The sequence below is a fragment of the Antechinus flavipes genome, chromosome 3, assembly GCF_016432865.1.
Source record: "Antechinus flavipes isolate AdamAnt ecotype Samford, QLD, Australia chromosome 3, AdamAnt_v2, whole genome shotgun sequence".
Lineage (NCBI taxonomy): Eukaryota > Metazoa > Chordata > Mammalia > Dasyuromorphia > Dasyuridae > Antechinus > Antechinus flavipes.
Window position 1 is genome coordinate 208,392,127 of NC_067400.1, and position 17,297 is coordinate 208,409,423.

At 34.2% G+C, this 17,297-nt stretch overlaps 1 protein-coding gene across 2 annotated transcripts in view; it reads right to left on the reverse strand.

Moving 5' to 3' along the window:
- Positions 1–349: 349 nt before the first annotated feature.
- The window catches only part of PRPS2 (phosphoribosyl pyrophosphate synthetase 2), a 44,285-nt gene continuing 27,337 nt past the window's right edge, over positions 350–17,297 (reverse strand). For both annotated transcript variants that reach the window (XM_051984524.1, XM_051984526.1), the window contains exons 5-7: positions 9,378–9,551; positions 3,783–3,942; positions 350–3,044 (exon numbers count right to left, since the gene is read on the reverse strand). In XM_051984524.1, the coding sequence (XP_051840484.1) occupies positions 2,952–3,044; positions 3,783–3,942; positions 9,378–9,551 (427 nt within the window). In that variant the 3' untranslated portion in view covers positions 350–2,951. The remainder of the gene's footprint in view (positions 3,045–3,782; positions 3,943–9,377; positions 9,552–17,297) is intronic.

The window sequence follows — 17,297 nt, forward strand, 5'->3', positions numbered from 1 at the left end:
ACACAGAATAAATAGAGGTAATCCAGGATAAGAGGGTTAAATATAATTGTTGAATTTGACTCTGTTGTTCATTCACTTAACTAATTAATTTACTAGAAAAGAAAGACTCATCAGGAGAGCAAGTCAAACAAAGGCTTAAATTCTTGAAGTATATCATCATGTCCAACTTATTTAATGGCAGGTTTTCCATGGATGTCTTCCAGCACTGGGAAGTGGGTTTTTGTTTGTTTGTTTGTTTGTTTTTTTGCAACTCTTGTTTTAAAGAAAGGACAATTTGGGGGTGGAGGGATGGGGATAGGAGAGAACAGGGCATTGCCTAAGCTTTAATAAGACTCCAGAACCATAAAAATGTCTTATAAAATGAGCAATTTGCAACATAATTTTATTGAAAATACTTGAGTACAATATTAGAGGAAATAACAGGAAATTCATTTTGTAACAGTAACCTGATCAACACAAGCACCACAAACAATACAATTCTTGGACATTAACAATAGCTAATAAAGGAAAGATATGGTATAAATACTTACTGATTGACAGTTTTGAGGAGAGCAACTTTGGTATGATCATGGTTCCCTATATATATTATTTGGAAAGTGATATAAGCTGATTCTGCATGCATGTAGCAGAACTGAATGCAAGACTTGGCTAATTTCATCTACTATGAGCCAAATCTAGAGAGTCCCACAGAAAACAGGAAACCTAAAAATACCAATGTTTTCTTTTGAGGCAATCTTTACAGACTAACTGATCTTTCACGTGTATCTGATTCTACTTATATATGTAAACACAGCCATATTTATCATCATAAATTTATTTTAAAAAACCCAGCAAAAACAAAAATGTTAAATAGAAGATAAAACAATAGTTCCTCATCAGAGTGGGTTAGTTATATAGATTTCATCCTGTTTTGTGCTAGAGGATAAAATCAGTTCTGAACATTTTCATTTCAATGGGTTGGTTTCAAGTATTCTGAATGGTAGATATACTAATCCCACTGCACTCCAACAACATTGACATAAACAACTATTAAATATTTTGGAATACCTTGTATAAGTAGTCAAAGTAACGTATTTGGTCCCTTCTTTTAACACATTAGATAAACTCAGGAATCAGAAAGTCAATGCTATCAAGCTACCAGTTTATGGATCTGCCCATTTAAACTGTATTGCATAGATTTCCTGCCAGATTACTTTAGAATTATTTTTAGAAACTATTTTCCTGCATAGAAAGATGCAGTAAGACTGATGTCAACAACTGAAATGTCAGGTAAATTATTATTTTTAGACCTGCTAACCTAAAATAATATTCTTTCAATGCTAGAATAGAAAATTTTAAATAATGCTATTAAAAAAAAAAAGATAACAAAGTTGATTATTTTCAACTAAATGATGGGAAAATGGCATTCCTTTTCATTAAAGTTGGTCTGCATAACCGTATATAACTTTTTTTTGGTCTGAATTACACAGACTTATTATCTAGCCGAAGTGCATTAAGAAACAAGACCAGATAATGTTCAGGATTTTCAGGGAGAGTGAGGGAGAGAAGAAAAGGTGGCGCTGTTTTAATATTGTTTCCTTTGACTTCTGATTTAGAAAAAAAATGGCATAAGCCAAAAATGTAAAAAAATATGATTTTAATGAGTTCTTTAACTGACACTTTTGAGAATAACCAGGTATCATTCTAATCAAACATTTAATATTTATTTGAAAATACTTTTTTCCAGATTTCCTTTATTACTGCCTTCTAGGTAAATGTTTTAACTTTCCTGGAGATGTTTAACTATTTTAGACTACAAAAACACAAGTACACTAACCACAAAAAAAGGGAAAGAGGCATTATATAAACATACACTTAATAATCCTGATGATTCTAAACTTTACTCAAGTCAAAGAGAAGAATTAAAAGACTGAATAGGTTTAGTGGATTTAAGCCCTAAATGTTGCCTTAATCAAGTATAAGTATACATTACTCTATGTTTAATAATGTGAAAGTCCCAATGATTCAGAATCCAATCATTGAAATGTCAATTTTTCTTGGCTGCAAAAGAAAAAAAAATTAAAAGCAAAAGTTGCAACTAAACGCTATATAGAAGAATACTATAAGAAAGAATGGAGTGTGCATTTTTAAAGAATTAGCATTTTTTTGTGCAATTTTCTTTTTCAATTTGTAATGCACTAGTCAGAATTTGTCAGAACATTTAATTTAGAGATTAGAGTCTGACAAAGATTATATCCAGAAAATTCTTAATAATTCTAATATCAGAAATAATTTTCAGAAACGAGCAGAAATTCACAGCACTATGACAGCCAACTTAAATGTGATACACAAAACTACATTCATTTACACTACGTTGTCCTTAACTGATTTGTCTACAAGCTTCCATCAGCAATGAGTCAATGAACATCATTAAGCTGATCAAAACTTTGTTTAAATTAGGTAAAGCCCAAGAAATTAATCTGAACTCTAACAAAAAAAGTCAATATTCAAAGTATTCTACAATTCTCTAAAATAATGTTTATTCTGAATAAAAGATCTAATTCTATATAGCAGGGGTTTTACCCAAATGCCCACAGGCATTTTTATTAAATAAAAGTAGTACATGAAATGCTTTAATATAGGGTTACCTCTGACAAACCCAGATATATAAAACTAAAAATCTTCTGAAATGTAATTACACTCTTACAATTGCAGCTCCAATGTAACGTAAGAGTACAGGAAAAGTAGGGAAATGCTGACATTTCCCATACAAGCCAATTCATTAAAAAGGGGGAAAAGGGGGGCTGCAGGGGAGAAGGGTTAAGAGGATTCAGGAGAGGAGAAAAAAAAGAATCTCAAAGCACACACAATTGAAGCTTTAATAAACATTAATTGTCATACTGTCGAGTCCCAATAATTAAAACAAAAACAGACTGGCTGTACACAGCCTATAGGAAGGCTATGATCTGGAGTTATAATGGAACATGACTGAACAGGTAAGACACAGATTCACCATTGTGTGTTCTCCGTATGGCTTCAGCCAATATCATTGAAATGTCAATAACCTAAACAGCAAAAAGAAACAGAACAAAGAAGATGAGGGCAATCATAGAATCAAGTTTACTTTAAAATAAGAAGGCCTACTAATATAGGTTTCTTTAGGGAATATAAGAAAATCTTTAAAAAATGGCTTCCTTTCTACTATAATTTTCTAGAAAGGTCAAACTAATTTAATTAAATTCCTTAATGATGTTAATTGTTAACATTCAGTTTGTAGATACTTTTTAAGAGCTAAGAGCTTTTTTGGGGAAAGGGAGAAAAGCACAAAGAAATCATAGTCTTAATCAACACTAAAACTAAATTTGTATGGAAGCTAGTAAGATTTTATTTCTATTTACTAAAAAAAAAATGGAACGTTCTTCTCTCCTAGGTCAACTCAATTTTACTATGAATCTAAAGGTGAAACAAGTGTTCTTCCTCACAGACAAGTAGAGTATATATTATAACCTAATAATCTGTTGCTGTAGGAATACTAATATTTTGTATATTAGGTTTTAAATAGTCAAGAAAAATTTTAAATGATTCAGTAAATGTTCATTCTTCCAAGAAATGAACAGAAATCATACAATTTTTAAGATGGAACTAAAAAACTGGAGAGGAAAGGGACTGACTAGTTATTTCCTCTTCCCACACTAAGACCTTAAGAATATAAATGATTTAGTGAAGGTCAAACAAGTTAAGAATAAAAATCGATTTTGAATTAAGGTCTTCTGATTTCAAAACCAAAACTCTTTCCACTATACCTGGATTTTAGAGCAGTGCTTCATTTTGTCCTCTTGTGGAATTGTATTTGTGACCACCACAGCCTCAAATGCAGCATTATTAATCCTGGAAATAGCTGGTCCAGAGAAGATTCCGTGAGTCAGAATAGCATAAACTTTGGTGGCTCCCGCAGAAAGTAATCTATAGAATGTCAGGAGGAAAAAACAAAATAAAACACATACACCATCATGAATCCTGTTAGCATTTTCTCCCCCTCTTAATGAGACAGCTTTATTACTATTTGGAAGATTACAGTATCACATAAAAAAATTTAAATCTTAAAGGACACATTAAAAAAACAAACAAACCCCCAGACCTGTGAAGTTTTCAATATGGGGAGGGTTCTAGTCCATATAGATTGGTACCTAGCTCTACAATTTGTAGTCTTAAGAGACTGACCAAGAACACTGAAAGCTTAAATAATGTGTCCAGGGCCAGCCGAGTAGGTCAGAAGTTCTCTGATTCTTTTTTTTTTTTTTTGCGCTGAGGCAATTGGGGTTAAGTGACTTGCCCAGGGTCACACAGCCAGGAAGTGCTAAATATCTGAGGCCAGATTTGAATTCAGGTCCTCCTGATTTTAGGGCTGGTGTTCTATCCACTACACTAACTAGCTGCCTTGGTCCTTTTGAGTCTTAAAGGTAGCTCTCTAACAACTATTAAATGACTGTAGCTAACGCAACTGAATTAAAAAAAAAATTAGACATAAAATGCAAGTTGAACCTCCTAAGAGGTAACAGCCTAAGATTTTATAAGGAAAACATACCTGAAAAAAGAAATAAGAGAACTTACGAATGCTATATGCATAGAAATGAAACTAAATATCTCTCAGTGGAATGCCACTGGCTTCTTCACCTGCAACCACCAGGTTGGATATTAGGCAATGCACTGGAGGAATATTGGAAATTCACAAAAATGATAGACAAAGGAATAGAGGAGAGTTATGTGATCTTCACTAGGGGAAGAAATAAAACCACTGATCCTTGAAATGGGTTAAGATTTACTACATTCACATTCAAGTTTGATTTTTATGTGCTTTGAACTTGGGAATAAATTGTGTTTTCTCCATGAGAATGGATCTTTAATTTGATAAGTCAAAAGGAAAATGATATTTACATTAGTCATTACTATCATATTATTTTGTACTTCATTTTATAGTCTTTTTTCAAGTGCCTTATAGGCCATGTCTTTTTTTTGTTTTTGTTTTTTAACTAACAATGTAAATTCCCTGAGAAGAGGAACTATTTTTTATTATACTTCTTCTGAGTACACTCACATAGTTCAATGCTAAATACAGAGCAAGTACTTAGCAAATAATCATTAGCCAATTAAATCAAGTTGCTTTTATTAGGAAATGCTGAGAGATGTGACCACCCCACTTTCATTCTTGAACTTTTTCCTGAGTCAGGGCACTGGATATACTGCAGCAGTGAATGAAACCTCTGCATCATTCAAGGGAGGTTGTAGTCACACTTGGGCTGTTACAAGGAGGGTGCCACCTAATTCAAAAGTAACTGATTAGATAGGGAGGATGGTGCCACAGCCCTGCATATTAAAACTGGAGGTGGAAATCCACAAGCCTAAGGAAAGAAAGCATGGGGGTGGGGGTGAGCATTTGAGTAAAGGCAAAGAGTCATAATGATAGTGAAATCTACTATTAACAAGCGAATAGAGAGAAAATGTCATTAATCTATGGGGCACAGAGTCAGGGATCAAATCAACCAATCCCTGAATATACATTCTTGAGTAACATACAGATATTGCAACAATATATATACAAAGTAAATCTGAGGTAATTTTTTTGGGGAGGAGGAGACACAGAAGAAACACAACGATATGCCATGGAGAAAGTAGTGCTTCAGCTAAGCTTTGAAGGAAGCCAGGGAAGTGAAGGGATGCATTTCAGGAAGGGGAAGAGAGGGTCAGGATAGAAAGATACTTTCAGAGAGAAGTTGTTGATTGGAACAACGAGTGCAAGAAGAGGGGTACAGATAATAAATCTGGCTAAGTAGACAGGAATCAGACTGTAGAAAGCTTTAAATGCTAAATGGAAAAGACTATATTTAAAAAGTTGTGACATGATCAGACCCCTAAGTCTGCAGCTTTGTTGAGGATGAATTATAAAGGAAAGACACTGGAGATAGCAATGAAAAGTCTCCTGCAGTGGTCCAGACAAAGGTGATGAGGACCCGAACTAGATAGTAAGTGAAGATATGGATGAGATATGCTTTGACAGTAGAACTGAAAACATGGCAGATTTAACAAGATTTGGCAAGATGAATGAAAATGGAACTGATAATAAGGCTGTCAACTTGAGTTACTGAGATGATGACAGTATCCTCAATATCCAACATCCATTCTTAATAAAATCACTTGAGAGTATAAAAATAAATAGACTTTTCCCTAAAATAATCAGTAGCATCTATTTAAAATCATCAGTAAGCATCATATGTAATGGGGACAAATTGCAACCATTCCCAATAAGATCAGGAGTGAAACAAGGTTGCCCGCTATCACCGTTATGATTCAATATTGTATTAAAAATGCTAGCTTTGGCAATTAGAGTTGAGAAAGAGATTAAAGGAATTAGAGTAGGTAATGAGGAAACTCTTTGAATGAATGAAATGAATGAAAATCACTCTTTGCTGATGGTATACTTAGAGAACTCCAGAGATTCTATTAAAAAGTTATTAAAAATAATCCACACCTTTAGCAAAGTGGCAGGATACAAAATAAACCCACATAAGTCATCAGCATTCTTATATATCACTAACAAAATCCAACAGAGTTACTACTGACAATATAAAATACTTAGGAATCTATCTGCTAAGGGAAAATCAGAAACTTTATGAGCAAAACTACAAAACTTTCCACACAAATTAAGTCTGAGCTAACCAACTAGAAAAATATTAAATGCACTTGGATAAAGCGAGCAAATATAATAAAGATGACAATACTACCTAAACTAATCTATTTATTTAGCACTATACCAATCAGACTCCCATGACCTAGGAAAAATAACAACAAAGTTCATATGAAAAAACAAAAGATCAAGAATTTCAAGGGAATTAATGAAAAAAAAATCAAATGAAGATGGCCTAGCTGTACCAGATCTAAAATTACATTATAAAGCAGCAGTTAACAAAACCATTTGATTTTGGCTAAGAAAAAGATTAGTTGATCAGTGGAATAGGTTAGGTTCAAAGGACAAAACAGTCAATAACTTTTAATACTCTAATGTTTGACAAACTCAAAGACCCCAGCTTTTGGGATAAGAACTCATTGTTTGACAAAAATTGCTGGAAAAATTGGAAACAAATATGGCAGAAACTAGGCATTGACCCACACTTAACACTGTACACCAAGATAAGGTCAAAATGGGTTTATGACCTAGGCATAAAGAATGATATTATAAATAAATTGGAAGAGCCTAAGATAGTTTACCTCTCAGACCTGTGGAAGAGGAAGGAATTTATGACCAAAGAAGAACTACAGATCATTACTGATCACAAAATAGAAAAATATGATTATATCAAATTGAAAAGTTTTGCACAAACAAAACTAAAGATTAGAAGGGAAGCAATAAACTTGGAAAACATTTTTACAGTCAAAGGTTCTTATAAAGTCCTCATTTCCAAAATGTATAGAGAATTGACTCTATAAGAAATCAAGCCATTCTCCAATTGATAAAAGGTCAAAGGATATGAACAGATAATTTTCAGACAAAGAAATTGGCTAGAATGACAGGGAAAGATAATGCAGAATGTTGGAGGGGATGTGGGAAAACAGGGACACTAATACATTGTTGGTGGAACTGTGAATACACCCAACCACTCTGGAGAGCAATTTGGAACTATGCTCAAAAAGTTATCACACTGTGCATACCCTTTGATCCAGAAGTGTTACTATTGGGCTTATGTCCTAAAGGATCTTAAAGAAAGGAAAGGGACTTGTATGTGCAAGAATGTTTGTGGCAGCCCTTTTTGTAGTGGCCAGAAATTGGAAACTGAGTAGATACCCATCAATTGGGAAAATGGCTGAATAAATTCTGGCATATGAATATTATGGAATATTACTGTTTGCTAAGAAATGACCAGGATGATTTCAGAAAGGCCTAGAGAGACTTACACGAACTGATGCTGAGTGAAATGAGCAGGACCAGGAGATCATTATATACTTCAACAACAATACTATATGATGATAAGTTCTGATGGACCTGGCCATCTTCAGCAATGAGATGAACCAAATCAGTTCCAATAGAGCAGTAATGAACTGAACCAACTACACCCAGCGAAAGAACTCTGGGAGATGACTAAGAACCATTACACAGAATTCCCAATCCCTATATTTTTGTCTGCCTGCATTTTTAATTTCCTTCACAGACTAATTGTATACTATTTCAGAGTCTGATCCTTTTTGTATAACTAATAACAGTTTGGACATGTATACTTATTTTGTATTTAATTTATACTTTAACATATTTAACATATATTGGTCATCCTGCCATCTAGGGGAGGGGATGGGGGGAAGGAGGGGAAAAATTGCAACAAAAGGTTTGGCAATTTGTCAATGCTGCAAAATTACCCATGCATATAACTTGTAAATAAAAAGCTATTAATAATTTAAAAAAAAAGATATGGAAAAACTGGGACACTGATACATTGTTGGTGGAACTGTGAACAAATCCAACCATTTTGGATAACAATTTGGAATTATACTCAAAAAGTTAAAAAAACATGCATAACCTTTGGCCCAGCAGTGTTTCTACTGGGCCTATATCCCAAAGTGATCTTAAAGGAGGGAAAGGGACCCACTTGTGCAAAAATGTTTATGGCAGCCCTTTTTGTAGTGGCTAGAAACTAGAAACTGAATGAATACCCATCAACTGGAGAATGGCTGAATAAATTATGGTATAAGAATGTTATGGAATATTATTGCTCTGTAAGAAATGATCAAACAGGATGATTTCAGAGAGGCCTGGAGAGACTTACATGAAATGATGCTAAGCGAAATGAGCAGAACCAGTAGATCATTAAACATGGCAATAACAGAAGACTATACGATAATCAATTCTGATCGATGTGGCTCTCTTCAACAATGAGTTGATTCAAAAGAGTTCCAATTATTCAGTGAAACAGATTTCAATTATCATGAAGTATCTGAAAATGAAGTGGACTGAGCTGGGAAGCAATAGTTTTCAAGTAGAAGATGAATAAATACTATTCAAGGATAATATAAAAGATTCCCACTGAGCTGGGAGATGAAGTAGGTAATATTTTATTTGTATATGATAAATCTGGGGGGACAGGGGAAGGAATCTGAAAGATTCTTAGTTTCATTTTTTCCTGTGTTTGAGATGAGCATAATTAAGAACTACTGAAAGCCCAGGTGTGGGTATGATTTTAAAAAAAAAAAAAAAAGGCAAACATATTGTAACAGACATGAAACAGCCCAATACTTCCTGTGGGTTCAAGATTGTTAATCCATCAACAAATGAACAGCACAAGACATGGAGCTTTTAAAAATGCTAACATGTAAAGTTTCTATTTCATATCTTGATTTCTAAAATTCACACTTACTTATCTGCAGCATGGCATATAGTGCCACAGGTGTCTGCCATGTCATCTACAAGGATGGCTACACGATCCTTCACATCACCAACCAAAACCATCCTGTCAACCTCATTTGCCTTCTTTCTTTCTTTGTGAATCAAAGCAAACTCCACATTCAATCTGTCAGCAATTGATGTCACTCTATAAGAAAGAAAAAACAGATAATGGGTTATAAGGACATTCAAATAAAGGCTATTTAAAAATCCAGTTCATGTATTCTGATGGAAGTGGATCTCTTTGATAAAAAAGATCTAATTCAGTTTCAATTGATCAAGGATGGACAGAAGCAGCTACATCCAAAGAAAGAACACTGGGAAATGAATATAAACTGCTTGCATTTTTGTTTTTCTTCCCGGGTTATTTATACCTTCTGAATCCAATTCTCCCTGTGCAACAAGAGAACTGTTCAGTTCTGCACACATATATTGTTATCTAGGATACACTGTAACCTATTTAACATGTATAGGACTGCTTGCCATCTGGGGGAGGGGGTGGAGGGAAGGAGGGGAAAAATCGCAATAAAAGTGAGTACAAGGGATAATGTAAAAAAATTACCCTGGCATGGGTTCTGTCAATAAAAAGTTATTTAAAAAATAAATAAAGATCCAGTTCATACTGATGCTGAGTGAAATGAGCAGAACCAGGAGATTATATACTTCAAAAATGATATTGCCCAAAAAATTATCAAATTGTGCATACCCTTTGATCCAGCAGTGTTTCTATTGGGCTTATATTCCAAAGAAATACTAAAGAAGGGAAAGGGACCTGTATGTGCCAAAATGTTTGTAGCAGCCCTGTTTGTAGTGGCTAGAAATTGGAAAATGAATGGATGCCCATCAATTGGAGAATGGCTGGGTAAATTGTGGTATATGAATGTTATGGAATATTATTGTTCTGTAAGAAATGACCAGCAGGATGAATACAGAGAGGACTGGCGAGACTTACATGAACTGATGCTAAGTGAGATGAGCAGAACCAGGAGATCATTATACACTTCGACAACGATATTGTATGAGGACATATTTTGATGGAAGGGGATTTCTTTGACAAAGAGACCTGAGTTTCAATTGATAAATGACAGACAAAAGCAGCTACACCCAAAGAAAGAACACTGGGAAACGAATGTGAACTATCTGCATTTTTGTTTTTCTTCCCGGGTTATTTATACCTTCTGAATCCAATTCTCCCTATGCAACAAGAGAACTGTTCGGTTCTGCAAACATATATTGTATCTAGGATATACTGCAACATATCCAACATATAAAGGACTGCTTGCCATCTAGGGGTGGGGGTGGAGGGAGGAAGGGAAAAAAAATTGGAACAGAAACGAGTGTCAATATAAAGTAATTATTAAATAAAAATTTTAAAAAATGATATTGTATGAGGATGTATTCTGATGGAAGTGGATTTCTTCGACAAAGAGAAGATCTAACTCAGTTTCAATTGATCAATGATAGACAGAAGCAGCTACACCCAAAGAAAGAACACTAGGAAATGAATGTAAACTGTTTGCATTTTTGTTTTTTTTCTTGGGTTATTTTTACCTTCTGAATCCAATTCTCCCTGTGCAACAAGAGAACTGTATGCTTCTGCACACATATATTGTACCTAAGATATACTGTGACACATTTAACACGTATAGGACTGCTTGCCGTCTCGGGAAGGAGATGGAGGGAGGGAGAGGAAAAGTCGGAACAGAAGTGAGTGCAAGGGATAATGTTGTAAAAAATTACCCAGGCATGGGTTCTGTCAAAAAGGTTACAATTATTTAAAAAAAAAAATTCAGTTCATAATTCTACTTAAATCAAGAAAGAATGGAAAAATGTGGGCTGCACAAATATGATAAAAATATGTATGGTAGCAGTGATGGTGGTGTTTATGCTATTCAGAACACTTGGAACAACATCTATTTATTTGGAGGTCAAGTGTCACTCGGAGGCTTTTTGCTTCACTTTGCTCAGAAAATGCCTTTACACTAATCTTTAAAAATAATTAATGCCTTTTTATTTTACATCATATTCATTTCCTTTTCCCAGCTCCCAAATAATATTTGCAACATTCTACTCATAGTTCCTCATCTCTCTAAAGAAAGAAGGGATATCTATTACCATATGTTCTGATTTAAATCAGTCTTCTAGGTTGTGTCCTCTCTCTCTCTCTCTTTTTTTTTTTTTTTTTTTTTTTGCTGTTGACAGTTTTTTTTTTTTTTAAATTTTATAATAACTTTTTATTGACAGAACCCATGCCAGGGTAATTTTTTTACAACATTATCCCTAGCACTTGCTTCTGTTCTGATTTTTCCCGTTCCCCCCCCACTCCCTCCCCTAAATGGCAAGGAGTCCTATGTATGTTAAATATGTCGCAGTATATCCTAGATACAACATATGTTTGCAGAACCGAACAGTTCTCTTATTGCACAGGGAGAATTGGATTCAGAAGGTATAAATAACCCGGGAAGAAAAAACAAAAATGCAAACAGTTTACATTTATTTCCCAGTATTCTTTCTTTGGGTGTAGCTGCTTCTGTCCATCATTGATCAATTGAAATTGAGTTAGATCTTCTCTTTGTCAAAGAAATCCACTTCTATCAGAATACATCTTCATACAGTATCATTGTTGAAGTATATAATGATCTCTTGGTTCTGCTCATTTCACTCAGCATCAGTTCATGTAACTCTGTCCAAGCCTCTCTGTATTCATCCTGCTGGTCATTTCTTATAGAACAATAATATTCCATAACATTCATATACCACAATTTACTCAGCCATTCTCCAACTGATGGTCATCTATTCATTTTCCAGTTTCTAGCCACTACAAACAGGGCTGCCATAAACATTTTTGCACGTACAGGAACCTTTCCCTTCTTTAGTATCTCTTTGGGGTATAAGCCCAGAAGTAATACTGCTGGATCAAAGGGTATACATAGTTCGATAATTTTGGGGGCATAATTCCAGATTGCTCTCCAGAATGGTTGGATTCATTCACGACTTCACCAACAAAATATTCATCATTATTTTTTCCTGTCATCTTAGCCAATCTGACAGATGTGTAGTGATATCTCAGAGTTGTCTTAATTTGTATTTCTCTGATCAATAGTGATTTGGAACACTCTTTCATATGAGTGGTAATAGTTTCAATTTCATCATCTGAAAATTGTCTGTTCAAATCATTTGACCATTTATCAGTTGGAGAATGGCTTGATTTTCTTATAAATTTGAGTCAATTCTCTCTATATTTTGGAAATGAGGCCTTTATCAGAAGCTCTGTGAAGATGTTTTCACAGTTTGTTGCTTCCCTTCTAATCTTGTTTGCATTAGTTTTATTTGTACAAAGGCTTTTTAATTTGACGTAATCAAAATTTTCTATTTTGTGATCAGTAATGGTCTCTAGTTCATCTTTGGTCACAAATTTCTTTCTCTCCCCAAGTCTGAGAGAGAAACTATCCCATGTTCCTCTAATTTATTTATAATCTCGTTCTTTATGCCTAGATCATGGACCCAGTTTGATCTTATCTTGGTATACAGTGTTAAGTGTAGGTTTATGCCTAATTTCTGCCATACTAATTTCCAGCTATCCCAGCAGTTTTTATCAAATAATTAATTCTTATCCCAAAAGTTAGGATCTTTGGGTTTGTCAAACTCTAGATTGCTATAGTTGACTATTCTGTCTTGTGAACTGAACCTATTCCACTGATCAACTAATCTATTTCTTAGCCAATACCAAATGGTTCTGGTGACTGCTGCTTTATAATATAATTTTAGATCAGGTACAGCTAGGCCACCTTCATTTGATTTTTTTTTTTTCATTAATTCCCTTGAAATTCTCGACTTTTTATTGTTCCATATGAATTTTGTTGTTATTTTTTCTAGATCATTAAAATATTTTCTTGGAAGTCTAATTGGTATAGCACTAAATAAATAGATTAGTTTAGGGAGTATTGTCATCTTTATTATATTCGCTCGGCCTATCCAAGAGCACTTCATATTTTTCCAATTATTAAAGTCTGACTTTATTTGTATCGAAACTTTTTTGTAATTTTGCTCATATAATTCCTGACTTTCCATTGGTAGATAGATTCCCAAATATTTTATGCTGTTAACAGTTATTTTGAAAGGAATTTCTCTTTGTATCTCTTGCTGTTGGATTTTGTTGGTGATGTATAAAAATGCTGAGGATTTATGGGGATTTATTTTGTATCCTGCTACTTTGCTAAAGTTATGAATTATTTCTAATAGCTTTTTAGTAGAATCTCTGGGGTGCTCTAGGTATACCATCATATCATCTGCAAAGAGTGATAGTTTGGTTTCCTCATTGCCTACTCTAATTCCTTTAATCTCTTTCTCGACTCTTATTGCCGAGGCTAGTGTTTCTAATACAATATTGAATAATAATGGTGACAGTGGGCAACCTTGCTTCACTCCAGATCTTACTGGGAAAGGTTCCAGTTTTTTCCCATTGCATATGATGCTTACTGATGGTTTTAAATATATGCTCCTGACTATTTTAAGGAAAAGTCCATTTATTCCTATGCTCTCAAGTGTTTTTATTAGGAATGGATGTTGGATTTTATCAAATGCTTTTTCTGCATCTATTGAGGTGATCATATGGTTTTTTTTTGGTTGATTATTGATATAGTCAATTATGTTAATAGTTTTCCTAATATTGAACCAACCCTGCATTCCTGGTATAAATCCTACTTGATCATAGTGTATTATCCTGGGAATGATTTTCTGTAATTATTTTGCTAATATTTTATTTAAGATTTTAGCATCAATATTCATTAGGGAGATTGGTTTATAATTTTCTTTCTCTGTTTTCAGCCTACCTAGTTTAGGTATCAGTACCATGTCCGTGTAGTAAAAGTTGTTTGGTAGGACTTCTTCAATCCCTATTTTTTCAAATAGTTTATTTAGCATTGGAGTTTGTTCTTTAAATGTTTGGTAGAATTCACATGTAAATCCATCTGGTCCTGGGGATTTTTTTCTTAGGGAGTTGGTTAATAGCTTGTTCTATTTCTTTTTCTGAGATGGGACTGTTTAGGATATTTATTTCTTTCTCTGTTAGTTTGGGCAAGCTATATTTTTGGAGGTATTTTTCTATTTCATTTAAGTTTTCGAATTTATTGGCATAAAGTTGGGCAAAGTAACTCCTAATTATTGCTCTAATTTCCTCTTCGTTAGTGGCGAGTTCTCCCTTTTCATTTTTTAGACTAATAATTTGATTTTCCTCTTTCCTTTTTTAAATCAGATTTACTAAGGGTTTGTCTATTTTGTTGGTTTTTTCATAGAACCAACTCTTAGTTTTATTAATTAATTCAACAGTTTTTGTACTTTCACTTTTATTGATCTCTCCTTTTATTTCTAGAATTTCAAGTTTAGTGTTTGACTGGGGGTTTTCAATTTGTTCCTTTTCTAGCATTTTTAGTTGCAAGCCCAATTCATTGATCTTCTCTTTCTCTATTTTATGCAAATAGACCTCTAGAGATATGAAATTTCCTCTTATTACCGCTTTGGCTGCATCCCATACATTTTGGTATGATGTCTTATTATTATCGTTTTCTTGGGTGAAGTTATTATGTCTATGATTTGCTGTTTCACCCAATCATTCTTTAGTATGAGATTATTTAGTTTCCAATTATTTTTTGGTCTACTTTCCCCTGGCTTTTTGTTGAATGTAATTTTCAATGCATCTTGGTCTGAAAAGGATACATTTACTATTTCTGCCTTACTGCATTTGAGTTTGAGGTTTTTATGTCCTAATATATAGTCAATTTTTGTATAGGTTCCATGAACTGCTGAAAAGAAAGTGTACTCCTTTCTGTCTCTATTACATTTTCTCCAGAGATCTATCATATCTAATTTTTCTAGCATTCTATTTACCTCTTTGACTTCTTTCTTATTTATTTTGTGGTTTGATTTATCTAATTCTGAGAGTGCAAGGTTGAGATCTCCCACTATTATAGTTTTGCTATCTATTTCTTCTTGCAGCTCTCTTAATTTCTCTTTTAAGAAATTAGATGCTACACCACTTGGTGCATATATGTTTAATATTGATATTGCTTCATTATCTATGCTACTCTTTAGCAAGATATAGTGCCCTTCCTTATCTCTTTTAATTAGATCAATTTTTGCTTTAGCTTGATCTGAGATCAGGATGGCTACCCCTGTTTTTTTGACTTCACCTGAAGCATAGTAGATTTTGCTCCAACCTTTTACCTTTAACCTGCATGTATCTCCCTGTTTCAGATGTGTTTCCTGTAAACAACATATTGTAGGATTCTGGCTTTTAATCCATTCTGCTAACCGCTTCCTCTTTATGGGGGAGTTTACCCCATTCACATTTATGGTTAAAATTGCCAATTCTATATTACTTGCCATCTTGTTAACCCCGGTTTATGCTTTTCTCCCTTCTTTCCCCCTTCCCAGTATTAAGCTTGTGAGCACCACTTGCTTCTTACAGCTCTCCCTTTTTAGTATCCCTCTCCCCGCCTTAGAGTTCCTCCCTCTATCTTACCCCTTTCCTTCCCAGTTTCTGTATTCCCTTCCGCTTAGCTTATTTCTTCCCTTTTCACTTTTCCCTTCTCACTTTTATGAGGTGGGAGAAGTTTCACCATAAATTGAATATGTCTAAAATTTTTCTCTTAAAGCCAATTCTGAAGGCAGTAAGATACCCACTATATTCATACCCCTCCATTCTTTCTCTCAGATATAATAGGTTTCCTTTGCCTCTTCATGAGATGTAGTACCCCCACTTTACCCTTTTTCTGGTACAATATCCTTTCCACATCTAGTTTCTAGAACAAGGTATACATGTATTCTTTATACATCTTTATAGCAGAAATATAGTTCCCAAGATTTCTTTTTACCTTTTTAGGTTTCTCTTGAGTTCTATATTTGTAGATCAAACTTTTTGTTAAGTTCTGGTTTTTTCATCAAAAATAGGTGAAATTCGCTTATTTCGTTGAATGTCCATCTTCTTCCCTGGAAAAAGATGCTCATTCTAGCTGGGTAAGTTATTTTTGGTTGTATACCAAGTTCCTTAGCCTTTCAGAATACCATATTCCAGACCCTTCGATCTTTTAATGTGGATGCTGCTAGATCCTGAGTGATCCTTATTGTACCTCCTCTATATGTGAATTGGGTTTTTCTAGCCGCTTGCAGTATTTTTTCCTTCATCTGAGGGTTCTGGCATTTGGCCACTATATTCCTTGGTGTTTTGATTTTAGGATCCCTTTCAGTGGGTGATCGATGAATTCTTTCAATGTCTATTTTACCCTCTGTTTCTATGATTTCTGGGCAGTTCTCTTTGATAATTTCCTGGAAAATAGTGTCCAGGCTCTTTTTTTAATCATACTTTTATGGGAGTCCAATAATTCTCAGATTGTCTCTCCTGGATCTATTTTCCAGGTCTGTTGTTTTCCCAAGAAGGTATTTCTCATTCTTTTCCATTGTTTGATTTTTTTGGTTTTGCTTGATTGATTCTTCTTGTCTCCTCGAGTCATTCAATTCCATTTGTTCGATTCTGATTTTCAATGAAGTATTTTCTTCATTCACTTTTTAAATATCTTTTTCTAATTGTCCACTTAAGTTCTTTTGTTCTATGGAATTTTTTTCCATTTGGCCAATTTTATTTTTTAGAGAGCTATTTTCTGTTTCCAGTTCACTAATCCCATTTTTCAAGGATTTGATTTCTTTATCCACTCTGTCTTTAAATGAGTGGGATGACTTCTCCAGACTCTCTTGCCAAGCCTCCCTCTCCTTTTCCCATTTTTCTTCTAGCTCTCTTGTGAGAGCCTTTTAAATTTATTCTATGAGATTCATCTGTGCTGAGGAAGAGATGATCTCCTCTCCTGGGTATTCACCTGGAGACAGTCTGTTTTTAGTTTCC